General features: G+C 38.3%; 1 protein-coding gene across 1 annotated transcript in view; it reads left to right on the top strand.

The window, feature by feature from the left end:
* mmp25b (matrix metallopeptidase 25b) overlaps nt 1-16359 on the top strand; it is an 18601-nt gene continuing 2242 nt past the window's right edge. Inside the window, exons 1-9 of the mRNA XM_053640197.1 lie at nt 1-103; nt 308-451; nt 4263-4395; nt 4919-5060; nt 5233-5705; nt 8015-8108; nt 9028-9110; nt 9235-9387; nt 13384-13671. Of these exons, the coding sequence (XP_053496172.1) occupies nt 344-451; nt 4263-4395; nt 4919-5060; nt 5233-5705; nt 8015-8108; nt 9028-9110; nt 9235-9387; nt 13384-13671 (1474 nt within the window). The 5' untranslated portion in view covers nt 1-103; nt 308-343. The remainder of the gene's footprint in view (nt 104-307; nt 452-4262; nt 4396-4918; nt 5061-5232; nt 5706-8014; nt 8109-9027; nt 9111-9234; nt 9388-13383; nt 13672-16359) is intronic.

The following is a 16359-nucleotide window of genomic DNA, read 5'->3' on the forward strand; positions in this document are numbered from 1 at the left end:
CACACACACACACACAGAGAGAGAGAGAGAGAGAGAGAGAGACGCTTATCGATTCGACTCGTCGCTGGAGGAAGAGCTGGAGGCAACAAACAGCGCGTATCGGGTAGGAGCACACAAATAAATCTGTAGTGCTTTTACATACGCAAATAATGGCTATTTCATCTCATTAGCTCATTATTTCTTTATTTTCCAAATCTTTCCTTATCCCTGAGCTTTTAAAGTTCAGTATGTGAGTAGCCTTTAAATGGATGTTAGGGGTAGGATATGAGCTCCAGGGTGATACTGTCCGCTGCTTTTGCATCCACAGTTTGGAAAAGTAGCGGCTATTTCTCCTAGGAATTAAATGATGGAGAACTTAGCTGTGCTTTACCTGATCAGCGCGGTGATGGCGCTCGCATCTCCCGGAAGTGCCGCACCCGCGCCCGCGCCCGACCTCTACTCCCGCGGAATGGTGAGTGATCCGACCTCCACATGAAACCAACAACACAGCACCGTGTCGCTCATCTTATACCCTGACTGACTGACTGACTGACTGAATGACTGACTGACTGAATGAATGGATGGATGGATGGATGGATGAATGAATGGATGAATGAATGAATGAATGGATGAATTTATGGATGAATTAATGAATGGATGAATGGGTGGGTGGATGGATGAATGAATGAATGGGTGGATGGATGAATGAATGAATGAATGAATGGGTGAATGAATGAATGGATGAATTAATGAATGGATGAATGGGTGGGTGGGTGGATGGATGGATGGATGGATGGATGAATGAATGAATGAGTGAATGAATGGATGAAGTCGCATGCAAGAAAGGCTATTGTGACAGCAAATGTAATTTTTTTTTTTTTTAAATGTTCTTTGGTGACAACTCACTGCACCTTTCCATTACAGAAAATTCGCACGAACTGCACATGTGGTTATGTGGTTTTTAAACACCTCACACGTTTCATACATTTTTCACATATATTAATTAATCATCATTATTATTTTTTTTTACATGTGGCTTTTACACATTCATTCACATGATTCATTCACACTAAGGGTAAATCAGGACTGAGACACTTTTGTTTGAACTGAGAAGCATTTTTTTTTTCCTTTTTCATTTGAAACAATCTACATATAACTGGAAAAGGACTGTAAGAGATTAAACCGATGTTTAGCCTGTCAAGAAGAAGAAGAAGAAGAAGAAGAAGAAGAAGAAGAATGAGAATTAGGATGCTTACCAGAAGGTTTCAGATCCCTTTATCATATGGCTATAATTGGAAGGTGATTTTTGAAAATAAAAATTATTTTTAATTTAATTCCCTGGGTGTGTGAATGTGTGTGTGAATGTGTGTGTGATTGTGTGTGTGATTGTGTGCCCTGCGATGGACTGGCACCCTGTCCAGGGTGTACCCCGCCTTGTGCCCGATGCTCCCTGGGATAGGCTCCAGGTTCCCCATGACCCTGAAAAGGAGTAAGCGGTTGAAAATGGATGGATGGATTAATTAATTTAATTCCCTTTTCTTTTAAACAATTATTTGAGGATGCCTGTTTTTATTTTATTTTATTTTATATTAGTTTATTAACTCATCATCAAAGTTCCATTCCTGGGATGAATATCCCATTCCTGTTTTTGTCCCGCGTTTGCTGTTTTAACAACTTAAAATCTTCTGGGAAGGCTTTCAACTAGATTTAGGAGCATCGCTGTGGGAATTTACCAATTCAGCCAAAAGAGCATTAGTGAGGTCAGGCACTGATGTTAGACAAGGAGGCCTGGGGTTCCAGTTCACCCCAATGGTGTTCATTAGGGTTGCGGTCAGGATTCAATGCAGGCCACTCGAAGTCTTCAACTCGAATTTTGGCAAACCATGTTTTCATAAACAGGACTGAAGGCACCTGCACTCTCTGCTTATGCAACCATGTGCTTGTAATCTGGGCAGAATGTGGTTTGGCGTTGTCCTGCTGGAAAATGCAGGAACGTCCCTGGAAAAGACAACGTCTGGATGGCAGCATATGTTGCTCCAAAATGTGTACATGTCTTTCTGCATTAATGCTGCCTTCACAGATGTGCAAGCTACCCATGCCATGGGCACCGACATGCCCACATACCATGACAGACGCTGGCTTTTGGACCTGACGCTGATAACAGCTTGGTCCTTTTCCTCTTTGGCCCAGAGAACACCACGGCTGTTTTATCCAAAAACTATTTAAACATCGACTCGTCGGACCACAAAACACGATTCCACTGTGCTACTGTCCATCTCAGATGAGACTGAGCCTACAGTCAGCAGCACTTCTGGACAGTGTTGATGTACAGCTTCTGCTTTGCATAGTAAAGCCTTAACTTGCATCTGTGGATGCAGCGGAGAATGGTGTTGACTGATAAAGTTTTACCAAAGTATTCCCGAGCCCATGTCAGGATATCCATTACAGACTTATGACGGTTTTTAAGATAGTGACGTCTGCGGGATCAGAGATCATGCGCATTCAGAAGTGGTTTTCGGCCTCGCCCTTTACGCACCTAGATTTGGTTGGATTCTTTGAATCTTTTAATTATATTGTGCACTGTAGAAGGTGAAAGTGTTGGATTATTTGCTGATGCATCTGTTAGCAGATTAGCGAGCCTAATCCCATCCTTGCCCTTAGGATTAGGCCTTTTTTGGAGGCTCCTTATATACTACGATTAGTTGATTGCCTCACCTGTTTCACATCACATTCTTATTTCAACTTGTCACATCGTTCTTAGTCCTAAATTGCCCCTGTCCCAACTTTTTTGGAACGTGTTGCATGCATCAATTTCAAAATAAACGTTCACCTTCGAAAACCTATGCAATTGATTAGGTCAAACATCAAACACCTTGTCTTTATAGGTTTTTGTAAAAGTACATTTACAAATCACTCCTCTTTGTTTTTATTAACATTTTCCATACTGCCCCAGCTTTTTCGGAATTGGGGTTGTATAACAGGGGTTTCTTGTAACCATTAATGTTGCAAATAATGAATATACAGTGTTGTGAAAAGTATTTGCCATCCTGATTTCTTCTGTTTTTGTATATATCTCATACTAAATTGTTTCAGAAATTAAAACAAAATCTAAGGTAAAACAAAGGAGTAAATACAAAATACAGTTTTTAAATGATAATGTTTTCTATTGAAACAAAAACATTATCCAATACCAGCTGGGACTGTGTGAAAATTTATTTGCCCTGTAGTTACTAATTCCCCAAATCTATGAAACTGCATTGATAATGGGTTCAGCTGGACTAGACACAACTAGGTCTGATTACTGCAAACCCTGTTCAGTCACATCAACACTTAAATAGAACATTTTCAACAGTATGAAGTTGGTTAAAAGATCTTACCCAGTAACACACTATGCCAAAGTTGAAAGAAATTCCAGAAATGATGATGAAGAAGGTGATTGAAATACTTCAGTCTGGGAAGGGTTACAAAACTATTTCAAAGGCTCTGGGACTCCAAAGGACCACAGTGAGAGCCACTGTCTCTACATGGAAAAACTCGGCACAGTAGTGAACCTTCCCAGATGTGACCGACCTTCCAAAATTCCTCCAAAAGCACAGCAATGACTCATCCAGCAAGTCACAAAGAGCCAAGGACCATATCAAAGGACCTACAGGCCTCTCTTGCATCGATAAAGGTCACTGTTCATGACTCCTCTATCAGAAAGACACTGGGGAACAATGGCATCCATGGAAGAGTGGTGAGGTGAAAACCACGTGTTGGAAGTGTGATGGTGTGGAGATGCTTCATGGCCTGAGCAACTTGCAATAATTGATGGAAACATGAATTCTGCTCTCTACCAGAAAATCCTAAAGTACAATGTGCAGTCTTCAGTCTATAAATTGAAACTCAACCACAACTGGATTATGCAGCAACACAATGATCCAAAGCATAGGAGTAAGTCCTAGTCCTAGAAGTAAGTGAAAGACTGATCTGCAGTTATTGGAAGCGTTTGGTTGCAGTTATTGCCGCTAAAGCTGGCACAAACAGATCTTAAGTTTAAGGGGGTAATTAGTTTTTCCCATGGGTGACAGGTGTTAGATAACTTTTTCTTTGCATCATTAAAAAATAAACATAAAAACTATATTGTGTGTTTACTTAGGTTGCCTTTGTTTTATGTTGAATTTCATTTAAAGATCTAAAACTATTTAATATGAGAAATACACAAAAACAGAAGAAATCAGATCAAATACTTTTACACAGCAATGTAGCTGATTGAATTCATTTTCCTACTCTTCTTACCTCAGGATTGGCTGAGCAGATATGGGTACCTCCCTCCTCCTGATCCACGAACAGGGAGACTGCAGACCAAAGAAGGGATGGAAAGGGCCATCAGACAGATGCAGAGATTTGCCGGCCTGAAGGAAACAGGCAAACTTGGTAAAATTGGCATTCTGTGACCTGCAAACATGAAAATGTCTCTTCATAATAATACACAAGCTTTCGCATGTGTTGTTTGAGAAACAGGACTGTATGGACATTCCTAATGTGCGTATGAAGGAATACACGTATCGCTGGATTATTTAAGTTTCATTACACAGTAATAAGAAACTAAGAAAAGTTTCAACATATATCATAAGCTCATTAATCAAAAAACAGTGTTTATTCAAAGGAGTGAGAACTATAAACAGTTTGTCAGGTTCCTGGTATTCGATTATTTCTTGGAACAGTCTAAGATGTTTTTTTACACACTGTGGTTTATACAGAATTGCACTCTTAGTGGAAATTCTTCAGTCATAATCCGTTAGTCTAGCCCAGTGCTTTCAGTGTACTCTGTCAGCAGTGCATTAGGAGTTTCCATTACTGCAATCCATTTATTGATCTGTACTTCAGTTTCTTCTCTCTCTCTCTTTCTCTCTCTCTCTCTCTCTCTCTCCCTCTCTCTCTCCCTCTCTCTCTCCAGATGAGGACACACTAAGACAGATGTCAGTGCCGAGATGCTCACTGCCGGACATTGTAGGCACCGAGGACATGCTAAGGAAGAGAAGGAAGAAGCGCTATGCTCTTGCTGGCTCCAGCTGGGAAAAAACTCATCTAAGATGGAGGTTAGTATATCCCCATCCAGACAATGTCACATTCTCAGTCACACATACAGTACATGTACATTCTATTTACATAATAAGTATAAAGTATCTTAAAAATGCTGCCATTTAATGCACCAGTATGCTTTAGTAACTTCTTCACATTGCTCCTTCTCTTCTGATCTCTCCTTGTTAGTGTCCTGAGTTATCCCAGGCTTTATTCCTCACTCTCAAAGGATCATGTGAAATCGATTTTGTTCCATGCGCTTAAAGTCTGGAGTGACAACACCAACCTCCAATTTGATGCTGCCTCCGAGGATGTGGCTGATAGCGCCGAAATCCGAATTTCATTCGAGCACACCCTCCATGATGATGGCTACCCTTTTGATGGGAAGGGAGGCACGCTCGCTCATGCCTTCTTCCCTGGCCAGGCCGACATCAATGGGGACACACACTTCGATGATGAGGAGACATGGACGTACGGGGCGAGAGATGGAGAGGGCACTGACCTCTTCACTGTGGCCGTGCATGAGTTTGGCCATGCACTAGGTCTCTCACACTCGTCAACCAATCCCTCCATCATGCGCCCATACTACCAAGGCCCAGTGGGAGACGTTACCAAATACACACTTCCCATGGATGACCTGCAAGCCATTCAGACACTGTACGGTGAGAGAATTTTAAATCACTTCGTTTTCTGTTCATAATTAAAGTATTTCATTCACTAGTACTAGTACCTTAATGAAATATCATGAATATATCACAAATTATATGCACTGTCCACTAGAATTCTTCACAGCTATCAGAAAAACAGGAAAAAATTATTGTATAAATTAACCATTACTCAAAATATTCACATTTTTTTTCACTAAAACAATATTACATTTTGTTCTAACAAAATATATTCTTATTAGAACTACATTTTAAAAATAATAGTATTTTGTCTTAACCTTTTAACATCTTCACTAAGAAAAAATGCAATGGAAAATGTATTTCTTTGCATTTTTTATATCCTTGGGGCAAAAAGAGCTATCAGTGTTTTTTTTTTTTGTTTTTTTTTTTAACAGACACCACAGTGATTTTTAGTATAGGTCTAGTGTAGGTAATGTATGACCTTTTTAATATAGGCCATAAGTCATTTCATGGTAAAAGTATAAATACATTTACCAAATAACAGAAACGTTTAGTAAAGTCAAATACAACCCTGAGGTGGATGTCTGGAGTGACTTTCTTATTGCTAACTTCCTGTAAGGAGGTAGAACTGAAATGACAAAACTGAGTGGTTGAGATCAATCTAGTTCAACACATTTTTTAATAAGATGTAGTGACTCAAAATGTGCTCTACCGAACAACTGAGAAGAAGGTTAAAGGGTTATACATATACGTGGCAAAATTATTGACACTCTTCGTTATTGGAAAGAAAAATACAATATACTTTACACTGGTCTCAGTCCTCAGTCACATAACCTTTTTCCTGCAACCAGGGATATAAATATGATGTTACAAACATGTAAAAACAATACCTTACCATGGGAAGAAAACAAAGAACATTCAACACAAAATACATTGAGAGTTGTTGACCTGTACCAATCAGGTAATGGGTATAAAAAAAATACATAACAGGCAGCACACTGTCCTTGCATTCACTGAGGAGGCTCATGAAAGAGGGAGAATAAGAGCTCAAAGATCACAGTTTTAATTGATTTGTTGATTCTTGTGGTTGTCAGTTTTCTAAAGCACTGTTAAACTGTTAATTGTAAATAATTCTACATGTGTCTTTACCTTACAAAGACATTACAGTGCTGTTATTCTCTCCAGAGCAAAATATCAATTTATGCCCACAATTTTCAAAGTTATTATTGCATTACTTTTGTCTTGAAAAAACAACAACAAAAAAAAAAAACATGCAAGTACGTAAATATAATGTCCCTGTATGTCGGAGCTAAGAAATACCACTTATTGCATAGTGTTAGTGTTATTCTTTTTATATATTAATTTTTGCTCAAGGACGCCAATAATTCTGAAGGGAACGGTCAAATTCTACAAGTGTAAAATTCTACCTATTTATTTTCATTAACTGAGTTAACATTAGCTCATATTAACAATCTTGTGGAATGTATTATTTTTAAACAGTCTACTCCTAATTCAAGAAACTTATCAGCAGTCTAGGAACTCAAATAATATTATAGGAGTGACTTAGCATTATTCAGATAAAATTATTCTAATTAGCAACTGTTCATTTTCATTGACTGTTAGTGCCCATACTGCCCATAGTGCATTACATACACTTCCTTGCTTTCAAACATCCAAATAAGCAATTACGGTGACTGAATTGTAACATTTACCTTTTAATTCTTATCCATTGCTGATTAGTTAAAGGCTGTAATTAAGACAGTTCAAAGTGGCTTTGTTTTGTAGTGGTGTTTCATATTACCACCTTTGACTAGTGCCATGGACTCTGAACAGATGAGTCACATCACAATTTGAATGCGATGCAAGGAGCACAAACATGTGCATCTTTATCCAAACTTCTTTAAACATTCCGTTGTCGTTGTCGACTTTTTTTGAACAAGCTATATCGTCAGTTCGCTAATCAGACCAACCTAGCATTTGTTACCAAGACCTTTTTAAAAAACCTTTTATTCTTAATAACTGTATCAAAGGTATTTGGGAACTTTTTGACCATGCATGTTAGCATTTCTGAAGGTCATTGAAACCATATCATGCTAAACAGATGCTAAATTGTAATAAATCTCATTATAAATGTACCTAATCATTTTTATTCTTTAATCAATGTCAGTATGTTTTGCTGTTACCATTCTACTGCCAAGTTCCCACGGATGACAAAATTACTGCAGTTTCAGTTCACTCTAAACGGTCATGACTCTACTCACCACAAGCCACAACACAAGTGTGTGTTGATGATGTGTGTGCGTGCGTGTGTGTGTGTGTGTGTGTGTGTGTGTGTGTGTGTGTAGGAATCAATGTGAACAGAGCAACACCTCCCCCTAGTGGTCATTCAACGCGTTTGCCTGAGCTTCCCAAAATTCCATCACCTACACGGACTACACAGTGAGTGGCATTTGGAAATCATAAACAACTTTTTCAAATAAGAAGTACACATTATACAGTCCCGAGGAGAATCAAAACTGCATTGGTCTTGCAATGGAAACACAGGGTGGGGACTTCCTGTACTTATGTGAATGACAGTTGAATAGGGGAGGATGGCAGTAACTGTCACAAAACAATGTAAAGCACACAGGTTCCACACCTTTCTTGTGTCTCACATGTTTCTGGTGTCTCAACAGAAGTTTAACAGATCAACAACTCCTCTTAAAAATACCTTTTGTATTCACAAATATTCATTAACACATTACCAAAAAAAACAAATTTTCATAATTACTAAATATTTCAGGTTGTGTTGCAACCTGGAATGAAGTGTACTTAATTATGCTTATGTCATGAATCTACACCAATAGTAAATAATACTGGTGGTGCATAACCCCCACTTCCCCCCAAGAGAAACCAGAGAACCTGGAAGAAACCCACGTTGACACAGGGGGAACATGACGACAGACAGTAAACTGAGCTCAGGATCAAACCCTGGAGTCATGAGGCATGAATTATTCCCGCTGAGTTCATGGCCCAGAGTTTATTGCTATAATTTGTCCCCTAGTGAAACACCAGAGATTAGCTATTTGTTGTAATCTTTCAATCCTATTACAGTTCACAAGATGATTTTAATCTAGAACCTTCTTAAGGCTTGCAAGGTGCTTTCACATTCGAGACTTTATCTGTGATATACATAAATACAAAATGCTCTTACATAAACTCAAACAATCCTCATATTGACACCTTCAGGTAAAGCCAGTGCGTTTTGTATAAACGTGTGAGGCAAAATGGTGCCTGACAGTGTACTCATATGCATGTAGTACGTATATGAGAGGCCAAATGATGAATGTAATTTTCTGACTTTTTTTTTTTTTTCTAGACCCAACCCTGGCCACCAGGATCGCTGTGAAGGAGGATTTGATGCAGTGGCCAACATCAGAGGAGATGTCTTTTTTTTTAAAGGTGTGCTTCAGGATTAAATACTAGCGCTTTTTTTTTTTTTTTTTTTTTTTTTTTAAATAATGTCAGAATAAATTCGGTCTTCAATTTAAATTAAATAATCGGTTTTGGTCTTGGTTGATGTCAGGACCTTATTTCTGGCGAATGGAGCGGTCTGGATCTTTGGTGTCACTCAATCCTGCTCTCATTAGAAACTTCTGGATCGGACTGCCACCTGGCACAGACAAGATAGATGCTGTTTATGAGAGGAAGACTGACAGTCGCATCATCTTCTTTATAGGTCAGTAAGAGTCGCACAGTGATAATGTCCTACAGTTCCTACTCACCACTGTGTGAGACGGATACAAGTGACCTAGTGAAGGTTTGTTTTTCTGTGTGTTGTGTTAAAAAGAAGTTTTACAAAATGTCATAATCTTATAATTTAAGTCAATTTTTATGTATTTATAGTTATTAGGATGCACGTGATTCAAATAACTTTTTTGTTTATTCCAGATTATGAGTATACACTATATTAGTGTTCAAAATATAGAGCGTGTATACATGTACACTAACAGTCAAACGTTTGGACACACCTGCTCATAAAAATGGTTTCTTTTATGCTCTTCTCTTCCCCCCCAATATTTTCGAATAATAACCAAGATATTAACTAATATATGTAATAACCAAGATATAAAATAATACATATGCAGTGACCAAGAAAAATGTTAAACAAATCATTAATTCATTCATCGTCAGAACTGCAGGATCCAGTGTCCATCTCAGGAACAAGAGACAAGGCAAGAACTTATTAAAAGTCAGCATCTTCTCTATCAGCTTTATGATGGTACTTCACCCAGTCAGCTTTTTAAAAGTTCCCAAATAAGCAATGTTCTTGTTGACTGTTTCATATTAATCAGTCTGTACACGATTTTGCTGAGGTTTTTTTTTTTTGTGATTGTTACGGCCAAAAATATTTGATTCTGCTACGACTCTTTTTTGTGATGCGATTTGCAGTTTGTTTGTCGTAGGGATGTCACGATACCAAAAATCTAGTAGTCGGTACCGATACTACCAAAAGTACACGATACTCGATACCAAAGTCGATACCACGGTGTGGTATAAAAATAAAATTAAAAAAATTGAATTTAAAACTCTCCTGGAGGACATCCTCCTCTGGCTTATACTGGCAAGAGAGAGAGAGAGAGAGAGAGAGAGAGAGAGAGAGAGAGAGATTTTAGTTATCAAACACTCTGACAATGATTGTAGGCTACAGTGGAGGTGCACTCCCAAACGCGTGCAGACAAACACACACCCACACCTTATACTCTGAATGCAAGCATTAGTGTAAATTCACTGATATGGTGGCAAGCCAAAAAGATTTATTAAAAGCATGAACATTTGAATAATTATTAGTGACATTAGGCTACATGTTGCTGACAGGACACGGGCTGAATGGCGATGCATGGTGGTCCATTAGGAGGTAGTTTATAACATTGCAATGTGTTAGCGTCTTTAACAAATAACTGGCTATCGCTAACATTACATGGAGCATAACATTAGCTGGTTTCACGGCTACAATGCAGCTGCCTCAAACAAACATAATATAGGGCCTGTCTTTCAGGTGCTTTGCCAAATTCCATTTCCTCGCTTTGTTTGAAATGAACGATAGCATCGGTTGCACACCGGCTTTAGAGCATCGATTATATGTTTGTTGGCATCCACCTCGAATGCGACGTATTTCCATATTTAACTCCTACCATCTTTACTCTCAACGAGTCGGGGCGGAGATAAACTTCTGTAGTTTTTCCCATGTGCTTGTAGGCGTCCTTCTTCTTCTTCACTACTTGTGGGTCGACTAAAACACTTACGTGTATTTGCTGCCCCCATCAGGTCCGGAAGAATCGCAACCTCGGTGCCTTCATTACTAATGAATCATTAGAAACGGTACTAACGCTACTGCAGAAAAACAAGTACCGTCATGTTTTAAGAATGTTGGTACCGACTTGGTACCAAAGTATCGGTTCTCGTGACATCCCTAGTTTGTCAGTAAATGAGACCTTTTAGCTGTACTCATGTTCGACGTACGTGAATCGAAGGGGGCGTTGGGTGAATTTGTATTGTGATAATGTTACATGATGTGTCTTGGCCCAAATCTGTGGTAATTTTGAAAAATTGCAAGCTCCACTGGATATTGCAAATTTTGCTTTATTTTGCATTAATTTCTGTGATTTAAAAATCATACACCTGCCCATTTATGCAGTTATCCCATCAGCCAATCATGTGGGCAGCACAATTCGTAAACAGGTCAAGAGCTTGCAGTTAATATTCACATGAAAGATCTGAATGGGAAAAAGTGTGATCTCTGTCACTTTAACCATGGCATGGATATTGATACCTGATAGACTGGTTTGAATATTCCTTGTTATTAAGAGAGGTCAGAGGAAAATGGCCAGATTGGTTCGAACTGCCAGGAAGGATATTAACTCATTTTATCACTCTTTACAACCGTGTTGAGTAGAAAAACATCCCAAAACATCAAACATTGAGGTGGATGGGCCACAACAGCAGAAGACCACATTGGGTTCCACTCCTGTCAGCCAGGAACGGGAATCTGAGGCTATCATGGTCATAGCCTTGCCCAAACTGGATTAAAAATGGTAGGATTTTGGACAATATAGACTTTGGACACTAGATGACATTCTGCCTTTGTATTTTTATTTTGAATTGCCTCATGTGGAACCTAGCCACTGCCTTTGTCTTTTTGTTGTTGTTGTTGTTGTTGTTGTCTTTGTCTTTTTCTCCTTACAAGAAAAATTACCTGGTCTTTTTCCAGTTTTCCGCTGCCCAGTTTGGTGTAGTCTGTACTCATGATAGCCTCAGATTCTTGTTTTTGGCTGTCAGATGTGGAACCTGATGTGGTCTTCTTCTGTTGTAGCACATCCACCTCAAGTTCACCACGGTTGTAAAGAGTGCTAATTTGAGTTACTATAGGCTTTCTGTCAGCTCAAACCAGTCTGGTCATTCTCCTCTGATCTCTCTCATTAATAAGGTGTTTCAACCAGTTTTTTTTCCACCACACCATTCTGTGTAACCTCTAGAGACAGTTGTGTGTGAAATTCCTAGGAGATCAGCAGTTTTTTATCTATTGTGTCCAAACGTTTCATTGGTAGTATATATACACACACACACACACATATTATATATATATATATATATATATATATATATATATATATATATATATATATATATATATATATTAGAGATGCACCGATACTAAATTTCTCAGCCAATACGTTAACCGATTATTCAGAGATATACCGATAACCGATACCGATAGTTTTGCCTTTTCTGTCTTCTTTTAAATGGATAATAATTCATTCCACAATTCTGAAGGGAATAAAAACTTTATTCTCTCCATTTCAGCAAGTCGTTTCACAGTAACTGGTCTCATAAACAGAAAACACATTACTCTAATGAACATTAACACATGAACTCAATTCTGAAAATTAAAGTAAGATTTCTTAACTTATTGAATGTTATTAATTCATATTAACATTGACTGCATTCTAAAAAACCTCCTGTTAGTCTCACATTCACTCACCACTAACAAAAGCATTTCTACTTCATCAATAACATCAAACTGGTAATATATAATCCAAATTATTTTTTAAATATTAACATTAACTGATATGAAATACACTACAAATATATTTTTCTGTGCAATATATATAGGCCTACCTTTTTGTCAACTCATCTTCATTTAAATCTTTCAACGGTGTACTGGCCCTTGCTCGAGCAGCACGACAAAAAAAAAAAAAAATAAATAAATTTGACTGGATGCCGAAACTCCTGCTTCACTGCTGCTCACTTCCGGTGTAAAATTTTAGCAGTGTAGAGATTACAGAGATTACACACTGCAGTTTTGTCGTCATTCCACACGAGAGACGACATCTTTACACACAGCACGAAATCCATGTGTGTTCCCGTCCTCTTTTGATTGACAGGATATAATCGGCCCTGATCATGTTTTTAAATGAAAAATAACCTTTATCGGCCGATACATCGGTGCATCTCTAACATACACACACACACACACACACATTATATATATATATATATGACATAGCAACATCGTTTTATAACTTATTTGTATACATCTCCAGTTTCAACTTGTATGTTAATGCACTTATGGTGTAATGTGGTGTAATGCAAATGTATTTTTGGATGCGTTATATTACGAATGGCTTTGTATGGAAACAAACAGATTCTGTAGTTGTGCTCATTTGCCTTTCAGGTTCAAAGTACTGGGTTTTCAAGGACACCAGGGCATTGCCTGGATACCCACGCCCTTTGTCTGAATGGAGCATGAGAACTCGCGATGGGAGGGTGGTTGAGCAAGTCGAAGCAGCATTTGTTTGGGCCCATAATGGTCACACATACCTGTTCAGTGGTGAAGAGTTCTGGAGGTTCACTGAGAATGAGGCACAAACGGTACCATATCCAGATGCAGACTACCCAAGAAGCGCTTCCCTCTGGAAGGGGGTGCCCAGCGTTCCTGATGACATCATGAGCTGGGGAAAAGGTAACTGATACAGTGTAGTTATTACTGTCTTTATTATCTACAAAGAATCTGCCAAATCACTGGCTAACACCCAACCCTTCATTAGCTCAGGTAGGAGTTATGCGTCAGGTTAGGTGTCAGCTTGGGTACAGCGTATCTACTGAATATCACCTGCTGTGCTTGTTGAGGCAATCATGCTGGTGAAGCTGTAGTGCTGCGCAGCATGTGGACATAGGGAGAACATGCACAGAAACCCCAAACAGACCTATCTACTCACCATGTAGCTGGGAGAAAGAGGGACACAGGAATGTTATCTGATCAGAAATGTAGGGGTGTGGTTAAAATCAGTCTCAGCTAAAAGCACGCACTGTTTTGGTAGTGACATGAAAATGCAGGACACATTTTGTTTACATAAAGTTTCATGATTTACAAAGAAAATATTAAATAAATATTTGAACTTCACTTTTTTAAAAATCAAAAAGATCTTTTTAAAAACAACAACAATAATAATAATGGAATAAAGTGCAAAAAATTATTTCAATATCATTTTCATATGTTGAAATTTAGGGGTTAGGGTTTGTGACAGCCACCTCCCATTTGAAAGTACCCAATAAATGATGATTATATATATATATAGATAAAGATAATAGAAGGATCTTAGTAAACATCTATGATTTTAACACTTAAATGCTTTTTAAATGTGTGGTGTTTTTTTTTTTTTTGTGGGACAGCAGTTTGCACCAATTCTGTAGAATGGCCCATATATGACATGGCAACATGCTGTCATAGCTGATTTGTATACAGCTCCAGTTTCAATTTGAATACAACTTGTATGTGAATGCACGTATGGTTGAATGAAAATAGATTGTTTGAATGTATCACATTATGAATGTCTCTGTATGGAAACAAGTGGATTCTGTTGTGCAAATTTTACTCTCAGGTTCACACTTCTGGGGTTGCAAGGACGCTGTGGCAATGCCTGGGTTCCCACGCCCTTTTTCCGACTGTGGCGTGAAACAAATGTAGTTGAGCCAAATCAGTATACCCGTTGGTTCATTGAAGCTTATCTATATCTATGGTTGTTTGTGACTTCTAGTTACAGTGGTAGCTATACTAAAATGTCTGTTATGGAAGCATGACAGGCCTCGCACCTCAAAAGTACTAAATAATAGCCAACCACACCTTTTCAAACTGCTGCTCATGCAGCAATACAGGGCAGCACATTCTTCCACGAACATGAGCTTACAAATGGCTGGGATTGGCTAGTGTCACTGTGATTGACAGGGGAGAGACACTAATGCCATCCCTCCCACCCAGAGAGCATGGCCAATTTTGCTCTCCCGGCCATGGATGAATTGAACTTGTGATCTCCCGATGACAGGGTGAACCCTTTTCTGTTGCACTACTTGAGAGCTCAGTGTTTGCAGCTAGATTTACCAAATAGATTTACCAAACACAAAGTCTGGAAATTTAAGTAAATTCTAGTTAACCTATTCATTGTGGTTGCATAAATGCTCTTCCATTAGTTAACCACTAAGTAGCTTGCTTACCAACCCCAAAATCTTTTTGGGTCCGCATACTAGCTAGCAAGTTAAAACATTGGTAATCAACAAGAAGATTTTCACAGGCAAAGTTCAGTTCCTTAACTTTAGCAGAATGCTGCCTGTCTAAATATATATAACGTATGTACTAATGCGGTCATTTAATTCTGAGTTTTAACTCACAGTGCAGGCTGAAAGCCTACAACTTTCTCCCATTACACATGCAGCCATCTGATTTTCCCCAAATCACCTAATTCTATAGACTGATTTGTCTGATTATGATGCGGTCACCTCGAAATCAGACAAATCAGTTTATAGAATTACAAGAATCTCTTCTTAGACAACTACTCTTACTTGAAGACGTGCTGTTAAATTATTAACTCAGTATATAGAATTATTAAAAGTGTTGAATTAAAAGAGTACCGAAAGCCTTGGTAATTGATCATTTCACACCATTTTTCTGAATTTTGTGCACATGCTTTGGTTCTTGTTTCAGGGTGTGGTATTGACTTTGTGCTATTGGTGTGCACTGGTAGTCCCCTGTGAAGGCTGGCATCACACCTTATAATTCACTTTATAAAAAAGCTTTTCTTATTACTGGACAATCACCCATTGATACTGCTGATTTATTCTAGTGCCCCATGTAAAGCTAATGCTATTAATAGCATTAGTTAAAAACTTTAACTAATTAAAAACAAATTAGCATTTGTTAAAAACTTTCTTTGTTTTTAACAAAAAATACTACGCACCTTTCCTATACAGACATATGTATTGTAATGTCTAAAGACATTCTTCTGTTTACAGTTTTGCAGTTGTAAAGTGTATCTTTCAGTAAAGATTTGTACGGAAACTGCTTGCCTCAGATAGTTAGCACTGTTAGCATATCATTTAGCATGCCCCATAGCTGCATGTCTATCTGCTGTGCTAAGAATGTCAATTTGGACTTGGCTACAATTTTTCATACCAGAAAACCTTTTTCTTTACAGGCATGGTAATTATTGCATTATTCCCTACATCTGTTGGCAGCTGTTCTTACACTACTGCAAAAGTTGTAGTACTATGGCTACTGTAAAAACACTATTAGGCTCATTCGAACATATGTTGCTTTGTATTATACAGTATGCCCTAGCACCTGCTAGAGGACCAAACAAAGGTTCTTGTAGACTGG

This window comes from Ictalurus furcatus, chromosome 13, assembly GCF_023375685.1.
Source record: "Ictalurus furcatus strain D&B chromosome 13, Billie_1.0, whole genome shotgun sequence".
Classification (NCBI taxonomy): Eukaryota; Metazoa; Chordata; class Actinopteri; order Siluriformes; family Ictaluridae; genus Ictalurus; species Ictalurus furcatus.